We start from the raw sequence: 17,623 nt of genomic DNA, 5'->3' as shown, positions 1-17,623 counted from the left end.
ACTAAACGTTCACCAAAAAACTTTAGTGAAAAAAATTGAAAAAACGAGCTACAAACATATTAACGCCAAACATTCCGTAGAATTTATAGAATATTGTAATATATATATATATATATATATATATATATATATATATATATATATATTAGAAGTATGACTAAAAATTTTTTTGGCAATTTTTGGTTTCCCATGCCACTATGAGTGGAGAAATTACATTTTAAAACTGGAAATATCATTTGAAAGTGTTGAATCTTAAAAAAGTTCACCCCCCTAAGCTGAAAACCGTTTTCTCCCATCTATCTATTGTTAGATACAGTACAGTTTAAGGTATCACAGCTTCAGTTTATTGCTGGTGTGATTTTGCTATATGTACGCATGTTTATTACATAATCTTTCATATTATATATTATATTTGTTATCATCACCTGACTTTTGATATTTTATAAACTTATTTTGATAACCTAAACTCATAAGATTTGTTTATTTGTAGATAATTAAATTTACACTCAAATTATAATTCGACAGGACTATAGTCAAGATGTCTAAAAATAGTCTTCCTTTAGATTTGAATAAGAAAATATGGGAATCAAATTTGGTGAGATTTGAAACAGTTAAGAATTCAAATAAGTATGCAAAGATTGTTGACAGTTTTGATCAAATGAACAAAATGCCAACAGAACAGCATATCCTGGACAGATTTAAGTGCTTGGCTGCAAATGTGAAAAGTAGATAGGAGAGAGTTGTGATAGTGGTCAAAGAAGTAAAAATCTTATGGAAAAAACTGAATCTTCCAATTCAAAAAGGCAAATCTACAGTGGAAAGAAAAATTGAGAATGTACTAAACAAGTATGAAAAAGACAGCAGAAAACCAGGAACGCAAGACTTTACCAACTTGTTCAATGTAACTGATGAAAATGGAGAATAGTTGTGTAGAAAGATAAAACCCTCTATAATCTTCAGATGTCAACAAATGGTAGAGCTGGCTACTGCACCACAATTGAAGATACACAAGGAGTTCATCCTAGAAAACTAAAGTTGATTAAGCAAAAATTCAGTCAAGATACTAAGGATGATTTAAACAGTGAAGATGAAGAACAGCAAAGAGTCAGTCAAGCAAGATACTAAGGATGATTTAAGCAGTAAAGATGAAGAACATTTTAACACTGAAGAAGAAAAACAAGATTCTGACAGTGGTTCTCAAGATTCAGATGCTCTGAAGGAAGAAATTGTTTGGAGAGATGATATGGCTTTCTTTCATCACTTGATCACTTGTTACAGACAGTTTAAGAAAACAGGATGCTTCCCTAAAGTAAATTTCAGAACTTTGCCAAATATAAGCAATGCAGGATAGAATAGCCAAGCAGACTATGCTTTGCAAGCTTATATTTTACTTCCAGAATTTCGACAGTCAGCTGAAGGTCAGTCATCATGTGACTTTATTACTGGCACGTGGAGTGACATCTGGTTTTCTGGTCAGGTTTATAATCAGGATAACTACAATAATTTGGCAGCCGTTTGCAAAGATCACTCAAAGGCAATAAAGACTTTAAGGACTTTTTGGTCGGTTGAGCCGACTCCAATCTCAACTCAAAGGTCAAACATTTGTGCTGAACGTGCAATTAAAGTTCTGCAGGATTTACTTCTATTGTGCAAAAGCATTGAAAAAATTAACATTAAATTTCTTTTGACAAATGAACACTAAAACCTGTATGTTTGTATTTCTGATTAAAAAAACCATTTTGTACAATGTATAATTTGATTAAGGGGGTGACATTTTTTTAAAGTTGACAGTTGCCATTGGATTTTTCTTGATCTTTGCATTAAAACTCCACAAAAAATAACATGGGGATAGGGTCTTTAAAAATTGTCATATCCTTAATATATATATATATATATATATATATATATGTGTGTGTGTGTGTGTGTGTGTGTGCGTGCGTGTGCGTGCGTGCGTGCGTGCATGCATAATTATGAAAATAAATAATTGAACAGCTGAACAAAAGATTAAATGAAATAACAAGTACTTCTGTCACTCCCAGTTGCAACAAAGCTATCATCATCATCTTCATCTTCTTCATCGTTGTCTCCCTCTTCCTCCTCCTCCTCATCTTCCGAACTGCTGCTCCAGTTATCGACATCTACCAACTTAATGACAGTGCTCATGTTCTTGTATTCGTCGCCAGTGGGAAACCACGTTTCAAATGATTTGTCTTTGTACAAGTTCTTCTTCACATCTGATGTCTTGAATCGTTTTTGCATTCTTATTAATCACTAAGATGTGCGAATTATTTTTCTAAGCTTCTACGATAGCATCACGTTGAAGCAAAACAACACATTTAGCGTGCTTTAAATGCGCTATCGGGAAGGTCACTAATGACGAATTTCAATGAAACAGGTTGGACATTAGTTAGGTAACTGAACTAAAAAAGTTGACAAATAGAAAAAGAAATATAGAACCAAGAAAAAGCTTTTAAAAACTGTTAACTACATATAAATTTGCAACTCCAACATAATTTTACAATAACAATTAAAAATTGTAAGAAGAGAACTTGAAGTTGAAAAGGACTCAAGTTACTCAAATGAAAAACAAGCTAAAGAGGCTGTTATTGCCCTATTAATTTCATCTAATATAGATTAATTTGAGTTTAGTTTTATAATATTTAATTTTTAAAAAAGTTGCTTCAAATTATAAAAAAAAACTAAAAAGAAATAAATTAGTGACGGTGAATTGCGTATAAACGCAAGTCCTCTGCGGACAACTAACTGTGTTGAAGAAAATATTTTAAAAATCTAATAAAAAATAATAATAATAATATTACTATTTTCTTTTAGTTGTAATTCATACGCATTACCAGCGATACACACGTGCAGAATACGTTGATACGTACGTGTACGTATACCCGGCAAACATATTGGGTCATATTCACATACATCACACACACACACACACTCACACACACACACACACACACACACACACAAGTAGATCTCGAATTGTGTATTGAATGGCGACGTTGTGGAAGTCTTCGGACTGGGTAAAAAGAAAGAATCGGTAAATCTTTCAGAGTTTTTATACGCAGATTTATAGAGGGGACAAGTCGAATCGGAAGGTGGAAGATTGTGAGATTCGTGAAAAAAAACAAGGCGATAAATGGTTTTGGTGATAATAGAGATTGCTCACGTGGTTCTAATATAATCATCAGTTTAATTACAACGATAGTTCCAGGAAAGGAGAAGTATGTTTAAAGTCCTTAAACGTCAGGCTCATATTTACTAGAAATAAGGTTTATGTGTCAAATGATGTGTTGATTGTGTAGTAAGGCAACATGAGCCTTATTTTTATAAAATTATTCAATATAATATAATTGCAAAGCCAGGGCAGCCATATTATTCAAATACTGTCTTATAGTAATCTCATTTTTTCACTAATTTTGTTTGAGAAAAAAATACATTTTTATGTATTATTTTGTAAATTAAACAACCTGAAACTCGAAGCCGAACTCAAAAATTTTAACAAAATCATTTATTTATTATAAATAAAATAAATTGAAGCTAGGTAATGGATTAGATGAAAACGAAGAAATGAAAGAAAAGTATTTGGACCATATAAATACCTGAAAATCTTCGACCATCATTTTAGCATCCTCATCAACAGCAGCCTCTGCAGAAGCAGCAGCAGCAGCAACACCCTTCTTCATCTCCTCATCATGCCCCGGCACGCCATCGTTGGCTGTTTCATGGAGCTGGGTGGGCAACGAAACGACAAGCTCCAGAAGATGAATCGTCAGAAAAATGATCGACTCATTTATATTTTTGTGGTTCAAAATCTATAAAAATATTTGTTTATTTTATTGGTCAGCATTTTAAAAAATCGCCCAAAAAACTAAATGGTGTCAATCGTTGGAGGCGTTCAACACTTCTTCGATGCAAGACGGATAACAATATAATAATTTTTATAATGGAACAACACAGCGTCAACCAGACAAGCTAATATTAAAATATTTCAAGTTCAAACGATCATTAAATTTTCAAAATGTTCAACTGAATGCTGAAATTGTAAGTGAAAGACGACACTTACTTTGTACAAGAGGGTGAAAATGAGAGCGTGCATGGAGCTACAGTGTAGCAGTCGATAGAGGGGGTAGAGGGATGGGTGTGGGAGAGGGGGCATTCGGAATGGCGGCCACAGTGAGGTCGACTCATTGTAGAGATTGTTCTGTTTGACACTGATCAATTATTACATCATTTTTAGTAACTCTTTCATATACGAATACAATTATTTACATACGTAAGTACATAATAAGAAATAATACAAACACTTACAGACTAACGCAACCACAAGCGAGTGAACAGGTTATAACTCAAAGAACAAGATGGTCCGGAATATCTTAATGATATAATGACCAACAACCCAACAAAATACGGATGACTGAACTACACTGTATATATTGCGCAGCGCAATAAAAAATGCGTTCATTGCATTAATAGGTAACTAGCAAAATATTAACATAGAAACGATTGATAAACATGGAATTGAATGATAAACATAAATATGAATGATAAACATGAAAATGAATGCAAATAATGAAGAAAAACAGAAAAAAAACATGAAACATGTTACTAGAAGAACAACAACGATAAAAAATGGTGAATAAAAAAAAGAAAAAGATAACGAACAACTGAGCATATCTGTCAAGAGACGATTGATACTCCCGCTTGTACATCGTCCTCATCCTTACCAACAACGGATTGAACTCTTCCTTCCATACGCTGTCTAAACATTCATTCCAATTAAAAGTGCTTTCATGATTTGAGAAACAAATTTTTTAAAGTTAAATCATATCAACAATTTTAAACAACGTTTTCAATAAAAATAATCTTCGAACAATTATTTTCTATCGAACAAATAAATCCGTCACGCACACGCACCCACCACCTATGAATATCACACACACACACACACATACACACACACACACACATATATATATATATATATGTGTGTGTGTGTGTGTGTGTGTGTATATTACTCAACTACAAGTTGAATAATGCCGAAAACGCAGTGATCTTTATAAATAATTGTATTAATAAAAGTTAATTAAACTTTGGATTCTTTTAAGCTCGCTAAACATAAGGCATGATTAGTTTGTGTTAATAGGGACAACCAACTAGTTAACGACGAATTTAACGTAATATATAGAGAAAAACAAACTGTTTAATCGGAGTCCCTATTAACACAAATAAACAGTTTGTTTTTCTCTCTATAATACGTAAACTGGTTGGTTGTATAATTGATACTCCCGCTTGTACATCGTCCTCATCCTTACCAACAACGGATTGAACTCTTCCTTCCATACGCTGTCTAAACATTCATTCCAATTAAAAGTGCTTTCATGATTTGAGAAACAAATTTTTTAAAGTTAAATCATATCATTTACCTTAGAATCAATATCAATTGATTCTATCAATATACCTTACATCCCACTCTTGGCACAAACGTTACTGTTTTATTCTATTTTTTACTTTTTATCCTACTGATACTTCTACTCTTCATCTCATTTGGTCAATAATCTTTCAAGCTTTTATGATTCTTTGCTGACTAAATCGTCGCACACATTGCCAATTTATATTCAAATTCGTCACAGTTTTTAAAATTAACTTAAATGATTTTTTAATTATTTTCAAGTTTATTAAACATTTTTCTACCCCTGACTTCAGCCCAACTGACTTTTCTTTTGTTTCTACCCTTCCAGTCCTTTCGTTTTCTAAAAGTTTTCCAATTTATATTCTTTCCCGCATTCTTATCCTACCTAATGCGAGTTCTCAAGCCATCACTTTTTCTTTAATGTAGTCACTTAACATGCCCTAACCAGTTCAATTATTGGAACTTCATGTGGCAGATCACTTATGGTAACTTAAAACTCAGCAGTACCAAAATGACGTTTTTCAGCTCTCCTCTTAGCACTATTTGCCCATTCGGACTTCTATCCCATGTACTGCACTTCACACAGTCATAATTTCTGACTTAATTTTTTTCTTACATATGCTAATTTACGACTTTAGTTTCATCTTGCTCTACCCATCATGCAGATTCTTGAATAGTTCATGTATAAAAACCAAGCATGCTTGCAAAACAAATATTCACTTCAGCTCCAGCAATTCAATTACATGGACTCAGAAATGTAATTCTTAACCATTATAAACAACAACAACAAAAGACCATCTTTTCATGATAACCCCCTTCATTTGTAGCCTCTTAACAGTTCCTTCATTGAAAAAACAATAAAGCACTAATAATCAATAAATCAATTTGCAACTAAAAAATGATCGCAATAAGAAATTTGAATAGTTGCAGTTAAATTGTTAAAACAAACAAATAAGGAAACGTCACAAACCTAGAGGCACATATTTGCCTTGCTGTAAAACTCCACTAACCTCAAACAAAAGTGGAGGTTTGAACTCAGATATCTACATGAACAAAAAACAGATAAAATGACTTATTATGGCATAATTTTTCAAATTTCAATGTTAAAAATTCAACCAATCAGATAATTTTTCAATTCAAAACAGTCTTCAAACCATTTGTTTCTTATTAAATAACTTAAACCTCGTTCGACCTGCACTAATCAAACAATTATTTCTCATATTCTTTAAATTGGTTCGAAGTTTATTATATGTAACTTAGATTGTCTCAAATCATCGGCTATAAACTCAAAAACAAATATTTTTCCTTCAATTGTTCTATTTAACGAATTTTCTGCTACATCCTCATATTCGTAATGAAATTAGCAAACAAACGGCAAAATACTTGAGGAATTATAGCGTCAACATGTCCGTTCCATTCAGGATCCAACACTCCGCATCTATTTGGTATGGAATTGGTCAACTGACTGTGCGTCTTATCGCCAACACACAGCAAACTCACAACTTCATTACGCAGAAGTGAAGAACCGTCTTTATCTAAAAATACATTTTAAATGTATTAGAATATTTTTAACAACAATTATTAATCGTAATAAATACACGTTACAATGAAATTTGTACGATTTATATGCAAATGTAACAGAATTATTGCACACAGAGAATCTACAAAAATATGCAGAGCAAATCGATGAGAATACCCATATACAGTGGCGGCAAGCAGCAGATATTTAAATGAAGTATACATAAAAACAAATTATTGTCATTTAGTCAACAGTTGGTTGTTTTGAAAACGTCAGAAAAGTTTGACCTGGGCACAGCATTAACTAATGAGCAGTAACAAAAAGAGCTTTGTTGTCTCATTATCCTCAATGATTTTGGCTTGAATTAAATTATATCTTAGAATATGTGCACGGCCTAATACAGAAGAAAACAGAAAAACTGGGTTCACCCGTTCACGTGTTTATGCACCTATAAAGAATTCTTTCCATTATGCTTTAACGTATCACCTTATTTCAAGTCTGAATGAACTAAGGTCTTCACCTTTTTTGAAGACTTCAATTTTTTAAATTTAAAAATATTTGTTTTATTTCTACTTACTAAAAAAATTGCAAAATCAATACACAAGAAATAAAAATTAGAAAAATTTATATTGGAAGTATATTGAATAATAATGACATTTTTATCGAAAGACGTTGAAAACAATGAAAGTATTAAAACCGGATAGAACTCGAACACCCAGCAGTGTGGCGATAAAATAGAGACATGCCTCTAACATGGGCAGCTCTTGATCTTGCTGCAATCGCGTTCTAAATCTATTCTTTTCGACATCAACACTCAACGTCGACAACACGTTGAATTTTTCCAAAATCATATTCATCATTTCGTCTGGGTTCATGTGTGAAGCTACCAACTGAAATGTTATTGAAAAGTTTGTGTAATTAAGAAAAAACTACATATTAAATGAAACGCTTTTGTCTACTGGTGAAAAATTCCCTTGAAAATTGAAATGAATCTGAAAACTAAATCTAACTTGCAATATAAAATAATCAGGATCTAAAGTGGAGCTTGAAAAATTGCTATGTACATAAAGAAGAGATTGGCCTTTTATTTGCTGTCCATTTCTCACCCACAATCCGCAGTTTATTTCATTGAAACGTGCCTAAGATGGTAGTTATATTGAAAAATTAAATTAACGAGCCTAAAATTGTTTTAAAAAAAATCATAACAAAATTATATAAAAATTCATCAAACATAACAAATTTTGTATGTACCTACAACAAAGTTAAATGGAAATACAAAAAAAAAAAAAAACTCACGAACCAAAAGATGAAGTGGATGAAGGTACAAAATTTCCAAGAACTCAAGAGATGGCAAGAGGTCAGTGAGCTCCATTCCCTGCTGCTGCAGAGCATTGCTGATGAGCAGTGATAGATAACGATGGAGCGGATAATGAAAAGACATTTCATCAGGGTTCATCTGAATATAATATCATTTAATGGCTCATCATCATGTTGTCAAAAAAAAGTAAATTGTCAAAAAAGATGCAGATGTCTAAAACGTTGGCAATTTAATGATTTGTTAAAATATTTTCAAGTAATTTCTTGTTTTTTATTATGCAGCTCTGTCAAGCACACAACAGCTTGTGTATCATTCTTTACTTAGTTACAACTCACATGCCACAAAAACTAACATCCGTAAGAGGTGACATACATATACATTTTTAACATTTGTATGAACGTGTTTGACGTCTTCAGATCAAAAAAAAGATCAAAAAGCGTTTTTAGTTCAGCAACACTTACTTTTTTAAGAGGAGAAAACTAGAAAAGATGCGAAAAATATAAAATACAAAAGAAATCTTCATTGTCACTTGGACTGTGTGAACTTTGATAGATAGAAATAGTACAAAACCACAAATGCCTTTAATGCACTACGCAGTTGCTATATGATGAAACAAGACCTGGTGTGGTAACGCATTTTTCTTCATAATGACGTAAATTAAATAATTAAAAATTTTCTCTTCTTATAAACGGATTGATTTTCTTTTCATTTTCTCGATTTTTTCAAATAAAAAAAGTTTCATTATTATTATATTTATTATCATTTTAATTATTATAATTATTCCAGTATCCCCTCTAGTATCATGTCTGTTCAGATTAAATCGCCCAGATATTGCTCTTCTTCACGGAGACACGATCGAAATTCTGGAACTGATAGTCCTCCACGAGTCAAACCTCCAAAAATCGAGGACCACAAATGATCTAAATATTCACAGAACCTCTATAACAACTTGATTGACAATATGAATCACTTATTCTATGAACATTTTAATTTATCGCTTGTCAGTTATAACTGGTTGAATCAATATTACAATAATTTAATTAACTTATATCCAATTTATTGTAACTGTAACTGCAGTTTAAATTGATTTGACTTCTTCTTGTACTTAATCATTTAAAATTATCTCTATTTTATTTTGCGCTAATTTATTCTATTTTATTTACCATTTAATTATCGTATAATATTTGATTTTAAAATTTTCATTGTCTTTTGATTTTAACAAGAGTTTCCATTATCCTTATCATTATCATCATCATCAACAACAAAAACAACAACAAAAACATTATATAGGCGCTAATGTCCAGTTAGAATATTTGGGTAAATGTTACGATTTAAACTGCAAAAACATTAGAAAAAAAGTGGCACGCCAAAAGAAGCTCGAGGACATGCTCCATGTAATCAGCTACATAAACACAACAGCATAATAGAAACGGCAGATTCTAAGTCGCTTCATACCGTCTCGATTATCGTTTCAGTTGCAATCTCATGGTAGTTTGCTAACTTGAATTGAAAACAGCCTTAACTTGCTGAGACGGGAGGCCGAGAGATTGGTTGCCTCTTTCCGTAAGCAGTTATAATGCTAAAGTTATGTCACTGCCTTACAAGAGTGGAGGTCTGAACATCAAATCATTGAAATAACACCCAGAGATGATGAGATTAAAACTTTGTGGGTACTTAAAATTAAACACCAATGAAGAAATGAAACTTCTGTGGAACGAATCATACAATGACTATATAAAAATCAACAACCAAATACGAAACAATAACATACAACTGGCTTACACTGTCCTGGAACAATGTCAATACCAAAACGACTTCAACTATACATCGTTGCTACATTGCCAGAGAACATTGGTAAAGTCGGTTAAATATCATATACATGACTTAGAGATCTCTCGTTCGTCAAACTCAACAAAATATCTGTCAGAAGTGCTATATAAAATTACCAGAAAATATCTCAACAATTACCCACAGACGTAAACCTAGCCAGATGGAAAAAACGACCAACACGTTTGTCGTAACAAGTGCAACACGTTCTCTCTGCAATGCAAAACAAACAAACAAACATGTGGTATCAAATTGTGGTTCACCATCAGCACTTACTAGATATTTAAATCGCCATAACGAAATCCTCACCATAATCTTAAATAACATCAAATCAAGTATTGAGCCTGAAGCAGTCGTTTTTGCGGATATTGAAAATGATTCTATTCGCTTTGTGTCACAACTATTCAACTAGCTCAGGCCAGATATAGTAACTATCTACCAAGTTACGATTTAGATTATTAATTTGCCATGAAATCAACTTCACTGAATCCAAACTCTAAAAAGTCGAAAAATATAAAAACAACCTCAAAAATAACCTGTCGAATATTTTATCTTTTTGCACTTGGCCTAGATTGTGGGCAACAGGGTTTTACTTTATTCTATTTTATTTTACATTATTTTATTCATTTTATTATAATTCTTTAGTTTATCGTATATATTTTAACTTTATCATTAATTTTATCATTGACTTTTTAGATTTTAGAAGAAATAATAACAGATTTTCTATTATTATTATTATTGTTGTTGTTGTAGTTATTATTATTATTATTGTTGTTGTTGTAGTTATTATTATTATTATTGTTGTTGTTGTAGTTATTATTATTATTATTGTTGTTGTTGTAGTTATTACTATTATTATTTTTGCTGTTGTTTTATTACAGTTAATATTAGTAGTAATGATATCAATACATTATTAATGTTAGTACAAACCTCAATCTCTCCAACACTGTTTTCTGTGAACCATTTGTTCAGATAAGTGACAAGTATGTTGACGATGTTGATTGTCAGTTGCTTGCTACTGCTATCATTCAAATGCTTCAGGAGCGCCCACAGTGGTGTTGAACAGATCTCCAGTTCGGCACTGAAAGCCTTGTAGTACGTTTCCGTCTCAAATTCAACATGTAAATCATGTTCTCTTCGGTTCATGTTCAAACCTAAAATAATAAAAACAAAAATATACAATAATTTCAATATATAGACAAGTATTAGATGATTTTCAATAATTTATAATATTATGAGACACAAAACAAAACTTCCTTTGACCAAAAATGTTACAGAAATATTATCAAAAATGGTGCTAAAATAGGCAAAAAACATTAAAAAAAACAAGCAAAACATAGCTATAAATTTGACGTATAAGATTATAAGTTAGACCTTGCAGACTCGATATGACGTCGGCCCATGCATTAACAAGACTCGTACTATTGAGAAAATATTGAACAATTGGAGGATGTGCCAAAATATTTATGAAATCAGTCACAATGGGCCAGTAACAATGCTCCTTCATCACATTCGACGTCAAGTTCAAGGTGTTTCCTGCGTGTTACCATCATAATCAATTCTACTACTAAATCATTACTTTATTATCCATTACATCATTATAATTATTATCATGTATTTTTTCTTTTCAGCCATCTCCTTAGAGGCAGCAACAAATGCGAAGAACAAACACGACGACTAAAACCAATGCAGAAAGACTAAACAATTGCAACTAATTTAAAAAAGAAGCAAAAAATGCGCAAACGCAAAACTATAACAACTGTCATTAACATAGTTTGTTTCTATGTGCTTTACTGTAGCATTACGCCAAAATTTTATTTGATTTACATACATATAATGATAAATTATATCACCCCATACACGCATGAATAAATTTGAAAAACGTATAAGTGACGGCGGTGAAGGATGTGCATTCATATTCAGCGGGAGCTGTCTCAAGATGGCCAAACAAGTAGGTCAGGCAGAATTGGCAGTAGAAGGAGGTTTTTCTTTTGAAAGGATGGTTTCGTTTGCTACCTGGGTTATGTGTTGCGAGAAAGTGCTGACGATTCAAGTGCTGTGCTACAAAAAATTGGCTGCCCCATGGGTAAACTTAAGAGTGTGACGCCACTAATGTGTTCGGAAATTATTCCTAAAAAGTTATAAAGAAACTCTTATAAGGCGTGTATTAGAAGCTGCCTGTTGTATGAAAGCAAAACTTAGACTCAGGCGAAGGGAAGACTGGATAAATTGTTTAGGACTGAGAGGCCATTTTCGCAAAGTGATTATAAGATAAAAATAAAAAGACTAGAGGTGAGATATATCTGATATCTAAGATGATTTGAGCATGTTGTGACGAAGGACAAATTGACTTGAGTTTTTAGCTGCCGAACTTCAGAAACAGAGAAAAGAACAGAAGAAGGACAAAGTTGATTAAATAGGACGGAAAAATTGTGTCCTAATAAAATGTCGATAGACAGGCCTTTAAACGGTATTGAAGATGATGAAAAATTAGACACGTACACCGACGTTACATCATATTTTACATTACATTGTATTCTATATCACTATGATTCATTGCACTATTGATACATTATATAGTGAGAGATAAAAACGCCGTTAAACATCAAATAAACAAAAATAACCATATCTAGCTTGATTAATGATATGCTTAAGACAAGCAAACATGATATGAATGAGATGGAACTTTGTGACAATTTCGATAGCCAGCTTGAGAGGACTGAGAAGCTGGACACTGATGTGAACTACTGAATTCGACACTGACGATTTATCCTCTGAATGCGTTAGCTCCACCATCATGCATCGATAATGCTCTACGAACACTTCCACAAAAGCCAGCTAAGATTAACATCAAAATAAGTTTATTAGTGACGTGTTTTACAGATGAATGGAGTTTCTAAAAAATATTAACCTTTAAATCAACATTAAAATTTTTTATTTTATGGACAACGTTTTTGAATATTTTGGAAAAAATTTCCCGATGTTTAAAAATTAAAAGAAAACAATGCAACATCAGCTAACAGTACTTTATATTGTTCATTTGGTAGAATACTCAGGAGAAATGTTACCAGATGTTCAGGGAATTTTGACTTGATGACCCAGAAAAACATTTCATCGAGCAAGGTTTTATGAATCAAATCATCTGCCAGCTCTGGAATATCTGGCAATTCATTCAGACAATCGTTTCAAATAATCATCAGTTCCATAACAACTAAATGCACATACGTACTCACACCATCACTCAAAAAATTATTTTAATAATATGTTGCTTAGGAAGTGGAACTTGTTACTTGTTATATTTTGCAAATTTTGTTAGCCATAATATGTGTCCAAGAGTACGGTCAAATTTTTTTACATCAAAATCTTTTAAAAGTGTTAAAGCATCTCGTTGAAATTATTACAAATACAAAAAATTTTTTGTACCATTTCTTCTAAATCCGACCCATAACGGATGGAGACTATAAACGAGGATTTATTGATTGATTCCTCTAAATTTATCATTTGTTGTCAATCTAATAAGTCAGATAACATTTATAAAATCATAGTTATTTAATATCAGTCTAAAGTGGTAGAGGAAAAATTATTAAACTTGATCATACCAATTCTTAACATTACAGTCACAATGCTTTGGGTGCTAAAATTTTTAAGTCCTTCATCCATTCATTGCATTAGAATTAACACCTTACAATAATTTTTCAACAAAGAATACTTCAAATGCCTATATATAACCAGTTTTACTTAAAGCATGGCGTTATTATCAGTATCATAATCAAGATCCCAAACTTTCGCGCCAAAAGACTATTATTCACGTCATTAAGTTTTGAACAGGCTATTGCTTAATAACAGTGCGAGACATGACACTTCTACTGACTGAGCAAACTCGCCAACCCTATCCTATGCTAGTTCTTTGCAGTGGTTAATTTCTTGATGTCTTGCAAAATCCAAGTCAATTTCAAAATTAACCAAATAATCAAATAAAAAAGATTAATTAATTAATTTATTTATTTATTGCTGAAAAATATAAAACAATCGTATTGCATTACCCTAATGGAACTTATTTATAGAGCTAAGAAATGCTATACTTAATTGAATTGTTTCATTTTCATGATATATCATAAGAGATGTTAAAGAGAAATAACCTGGAAAATATTTGTTAACATTGATGGTATCGAATTTCAGGGAAGCTTCATAAATGTCATATTCCACGCCAACATCTACAAAATGAGTTCATTTCTTCATTAAACAATGTTAAATTTTGAGCAATATTTTTGTCAAATTTATACTTAATATATATATACCACACAGAGAGACACATGCACACCACACACACGCACGCACACAAAGATTTATTTATTCATTTAATCAACCGCTTTTACTTATCATGTAAGTTGTGTAATCGTTTTGGCTTGTGAAAACATTCGAAAAAATTTGTTGCATTAGATCTCCAGTTTCTGAAAGTTCTTGAAGAAAGGAAATAAAACTGGTCATTTTACTAATATACTGTTTCTCTGCCCCTTGAATGTTTAATTAACAAAATACATTTTTGTGTGAAAAAATATAAATATTAAAAGGTTGAAAAGGTCAATTTCTCTAGTGCACTCGCTTCAGACTTTTCAACGACAAACACACAGCGTATATGAATACACTTGAAAAGCATGCATCACACACATTGCATATGATCCCAGTCACTGCAACAGCAAGACAATGCGCCTTTAACCATTGTGTCATTCCAGATTAAGTAGATGTAAATATATAGCAAACCTGAATGTCTTAAATATTGAACCAATCTGACAACCAATCTGGGTATCATTATTTCGGCCACAAATAACAAATCTTTAGGCGGCTCAATTTTTGATCTGTCTTTATTTTTGGAGTGCTTTGGACAAAATCTGCCAACAAATATCTTAATTTTACGATGTATCAATAAACAATAATCTATAATATTTTATAAAACTTGTAAAGTGTCGTTATAAATAATATATATCTTCAATAATATCTTCAACATATTTCTAATTCTCTTACAACATTGTATTTTAAAAGTCCTTTAATTACAAAACAGAAGCAGAATAATGCCGAAAACACAGTGATCTTTATAATATATATGTTGGTAAAAAAAATAAATATATATATATATTATATATACAGGCAGTAATTTACGAAATTTACGAAATTTCTAGATTTGTTGCTGGTAAAAGACCACAATTAATGCAATAATTTATAAAATCTACAAAATTTCTAGTGTTTCTAGAAATTTGGTAGATTTCATAAATTACTGCATCCTTGCATGCATCTTCTATCCTCTTAACATCATTCGATAACTTTTTTTCAACTCATTTCTCCGTTCAACATTCAGATCACGGCTTAACCAGATGTTTTATAAATTTTCACCTGAAGTTTTTGAAGACATGCTCTTCTATTTTTGGATTTTCAAATATTATTAAAATTTGTCAGACAATCTCATTATCTTTCTTTCCCAGTCTGATCAGTTTCAAAATGTTTTTTGACCAAAATCCCGTTCGTTAAATGTTAATTATTTTGTAGACTCAGCGCCCTCACTAACCCCCCTATTGACTTCCCTTTCTCTTGTTTCAACAACATTGTTCAGCGCCTTTTGAACATTTTGACGTCATCGTTTATAGTTTTTTTCACTTCTTCCAACATCAGATCTGACTAAATCTGAAAAATATCTGCTCATATCATTTTCAGAATTGATATTTTGTTGCATAGTTTTGACTCTAAACTATCATTTTCTAAAATTTAATATCACTTTCAATGATAATCTTCAGTGATAGTCTTAATAGCGTTAATCTGCAACAACAAACAAATTTATACATGGTGGGATTAGTATACTTATAGTCAGACCACCTTTTAACTTCTATACGATGAAAATCTCATCTCTATTTAACAAATTTTTTTATGTTTCTTGAAATTTAACATATCAAACTCTGTCTGTAGAACAAAAATAATTTATCTTTAAAGAACAAAAATTATGAAAGTTAAAAGAATTATCCTACCAGCAAATACTCTTAATGAATTGATAAGCCATGTTTTTATACACCTTTCATACTTTGTTTTTCAAGCTAGTTTCTCATAATTACATTTAAACTTATATTTCCAGACGGTTTCCAAATTTTTTCTGTAGAGTACATTTCAAATGCTTTTAATAATCTGCCTTATTTTCATTTTTTTTTTTGTTCAAGTTTGGCAGTGTAGAAAAAAAGAGTTTCTAATATTTTCGAATTACTTGTTGAAAAATTACCACTTTTCTAGATTTTAAAAACAGTTCAAACATTTAACATTTTAGACTCTAGAGATATTCATAAATATTTCATCACCAACACAAAAAGTTATTTTACTAAAATTCAAAAAAGTACATTAAAATTAATGATATTGCACAATTTATTAAATAATATGTAATAATTTATAATTATAGATAGATGTTTTTATCAAGATATTGAAAAACAATGAAAATAAATACAATGAAATACAATACCCTTTAGCATCCATGACACTCTCATCACCACAGTCACATGCTCCTCCAGCTTGACTTTTAAACATGTTAAAATCATGACCATCATGGTCAGCTGCCTTGAAGCAATCCATGCAAAGGGACATGCATGGAGAGAGACCACAGGTGCGACATCTGTAGGCAACATATTCTGCTGTCCATACTAACCCACATATGCTGGAGTTGTTGTAAGATTTCACTGAGAAAGTTTTAAATCAAATATTGAAATATTTTATATAATATAACACAACCTTAATTAATTAATGAACTATAAAAAAATAAAACAGATACCGATTTCTAAAAATTCTTTGTACGTTTTGTCTCCAGCAATTATGGACTTGCACCATTCTAGTGTTTCAGCATCATCGATTTCCTTGTTTTTACTTAATAAATGATCAAGAACTATATTTAAATTAACATGATTTTTATTAACGCATTCCTCTTTAAGAGCTACTGAAAGATGCCGTTTTCCTCTCTTCATTAGTTCTTCAGCTGACATAGTACCAGTAGAATGACCAATAAAATTTTTAAATGGAAACAAAACAATATTTACGAATGTAAAATGTAAAACTAAAAGTGGGCTTAAGCAAAACTGATTGTATGCTAGTTGCTATATACATATATCAGCTGCTATTATTCTGTATAAAATTATAAATCTGTCTCATGGATATATATATATATATTATATATATATATATATATATAATAAATAAATAATGATTTGGTTTGAGCTTAGTACGTGAAATTTAAAAAAATTCTTTTAAAACTTTATACTAAAATTTTATGTTAGACTATTTATACAGATTTCAGTAATTCAGCAACTTGATGGAATTTTTTGTAAATAGGGTTTGTTGTCCACTGAAGTGGCGAGGACGTTGCGTTGCTCTTTACTTTACTGACATTTGGCCTTCTATGAGATTGTAGATAACTTCTTAATACAAAATCTGGCGCATAAAGTTTTTCACAATAGGAGCATCGAGGACCAGTTGTTGCAACAATAGATATTCAGCCGAAGTAGTACCTGCA

General features: G+C 31.4%; 3 protein-coding genes across 3 annotated transcripts; 2 read left to right on the top strand and 1 right to left on the bottom strand.

The window, feature by feature from the left end:
* Positions 1 to 538: 538 nt before the first annotated feature.
* On the top strand, positions 539 to 925 carry HELRODRAFT_168085 (hypothetical protein; the record flags this gene model as incomplete). Its single annotated transcript, XM_009013771.1, has 2 exons — positions 539 to 725; positions 804 to 925. The coding sequence occupies 2 exons, from the start codon at positions 539 to 541 to the stop codon at positions 923 to 925; spliced, it is 309 nt and encodes a 102-aa protein (XP_009012019.1).
* Positions 926 to 1,087: 162 nt separating this feature from the next.
* On the top strand, positions 1,088 to 1,702 carry HELRODRAFT_168084 (hypothetical protein; the record flags this gene model as incomplete). Its single annotated transcript, XM_009013770.1, has 2 exons — positions 1,088 to 1,309; positions 1,409 to 1,702. The coding sequence occupies 2 exons, from the start codon at positions 1,088 to 1,090 to the stop codon at positions 1,700 to 1,702; spliced, it is 516 nt and encodes a 171-aa protein (XP_009012018.1).
* A 6,467-nt stretch (positions 1,703 to 8,169) lies between these two features.
* HELRODRAFT_72952 (hypothetical protein) lies at positions 8,170 to 17,108 on the bottom strand (the record flags this gene model as incomplete). Its single annotated transcript, XM_009013769.1, has 10 exons — positions 8,170 to 8,400; positions 11,020 to 11,243; positions 11,464 to 11,625; positions 12,714 to 12,927; positions 13,116 to 13,240; positions 14,229 to 14,303; positions 14,457 to 14,603; positions 14,851 to 14,978; positions 16,583 to 16,796; positions 16,889 to 17,108. Coding segments are annotated over 10 exons (1,740 nt in total), but the record flags the coding sequence as incomplete, so codon positions are not given.
* Positions 17,109 to 17,623: the final 515 nt, after the last annotated feature.

This window comes from Helobdella robusta (assembly GCF_000326865.2).
Source record: "Helobdella robusta unplaced genomic scaffold HELROscaffold_12, whole genome shotgun sequence".
NCBI classification, from domain to species: Eukaryota; Metazoa; Annelida; class Clitellata; order Rhynchobdellida; family Glossiphoniidae; genus Helobdella; species Helobdella robusta.
Note: the sequence above shows the minus strand (reverse complement) of the source record. Positions and strands in the feature narration are given on the sequence as shown.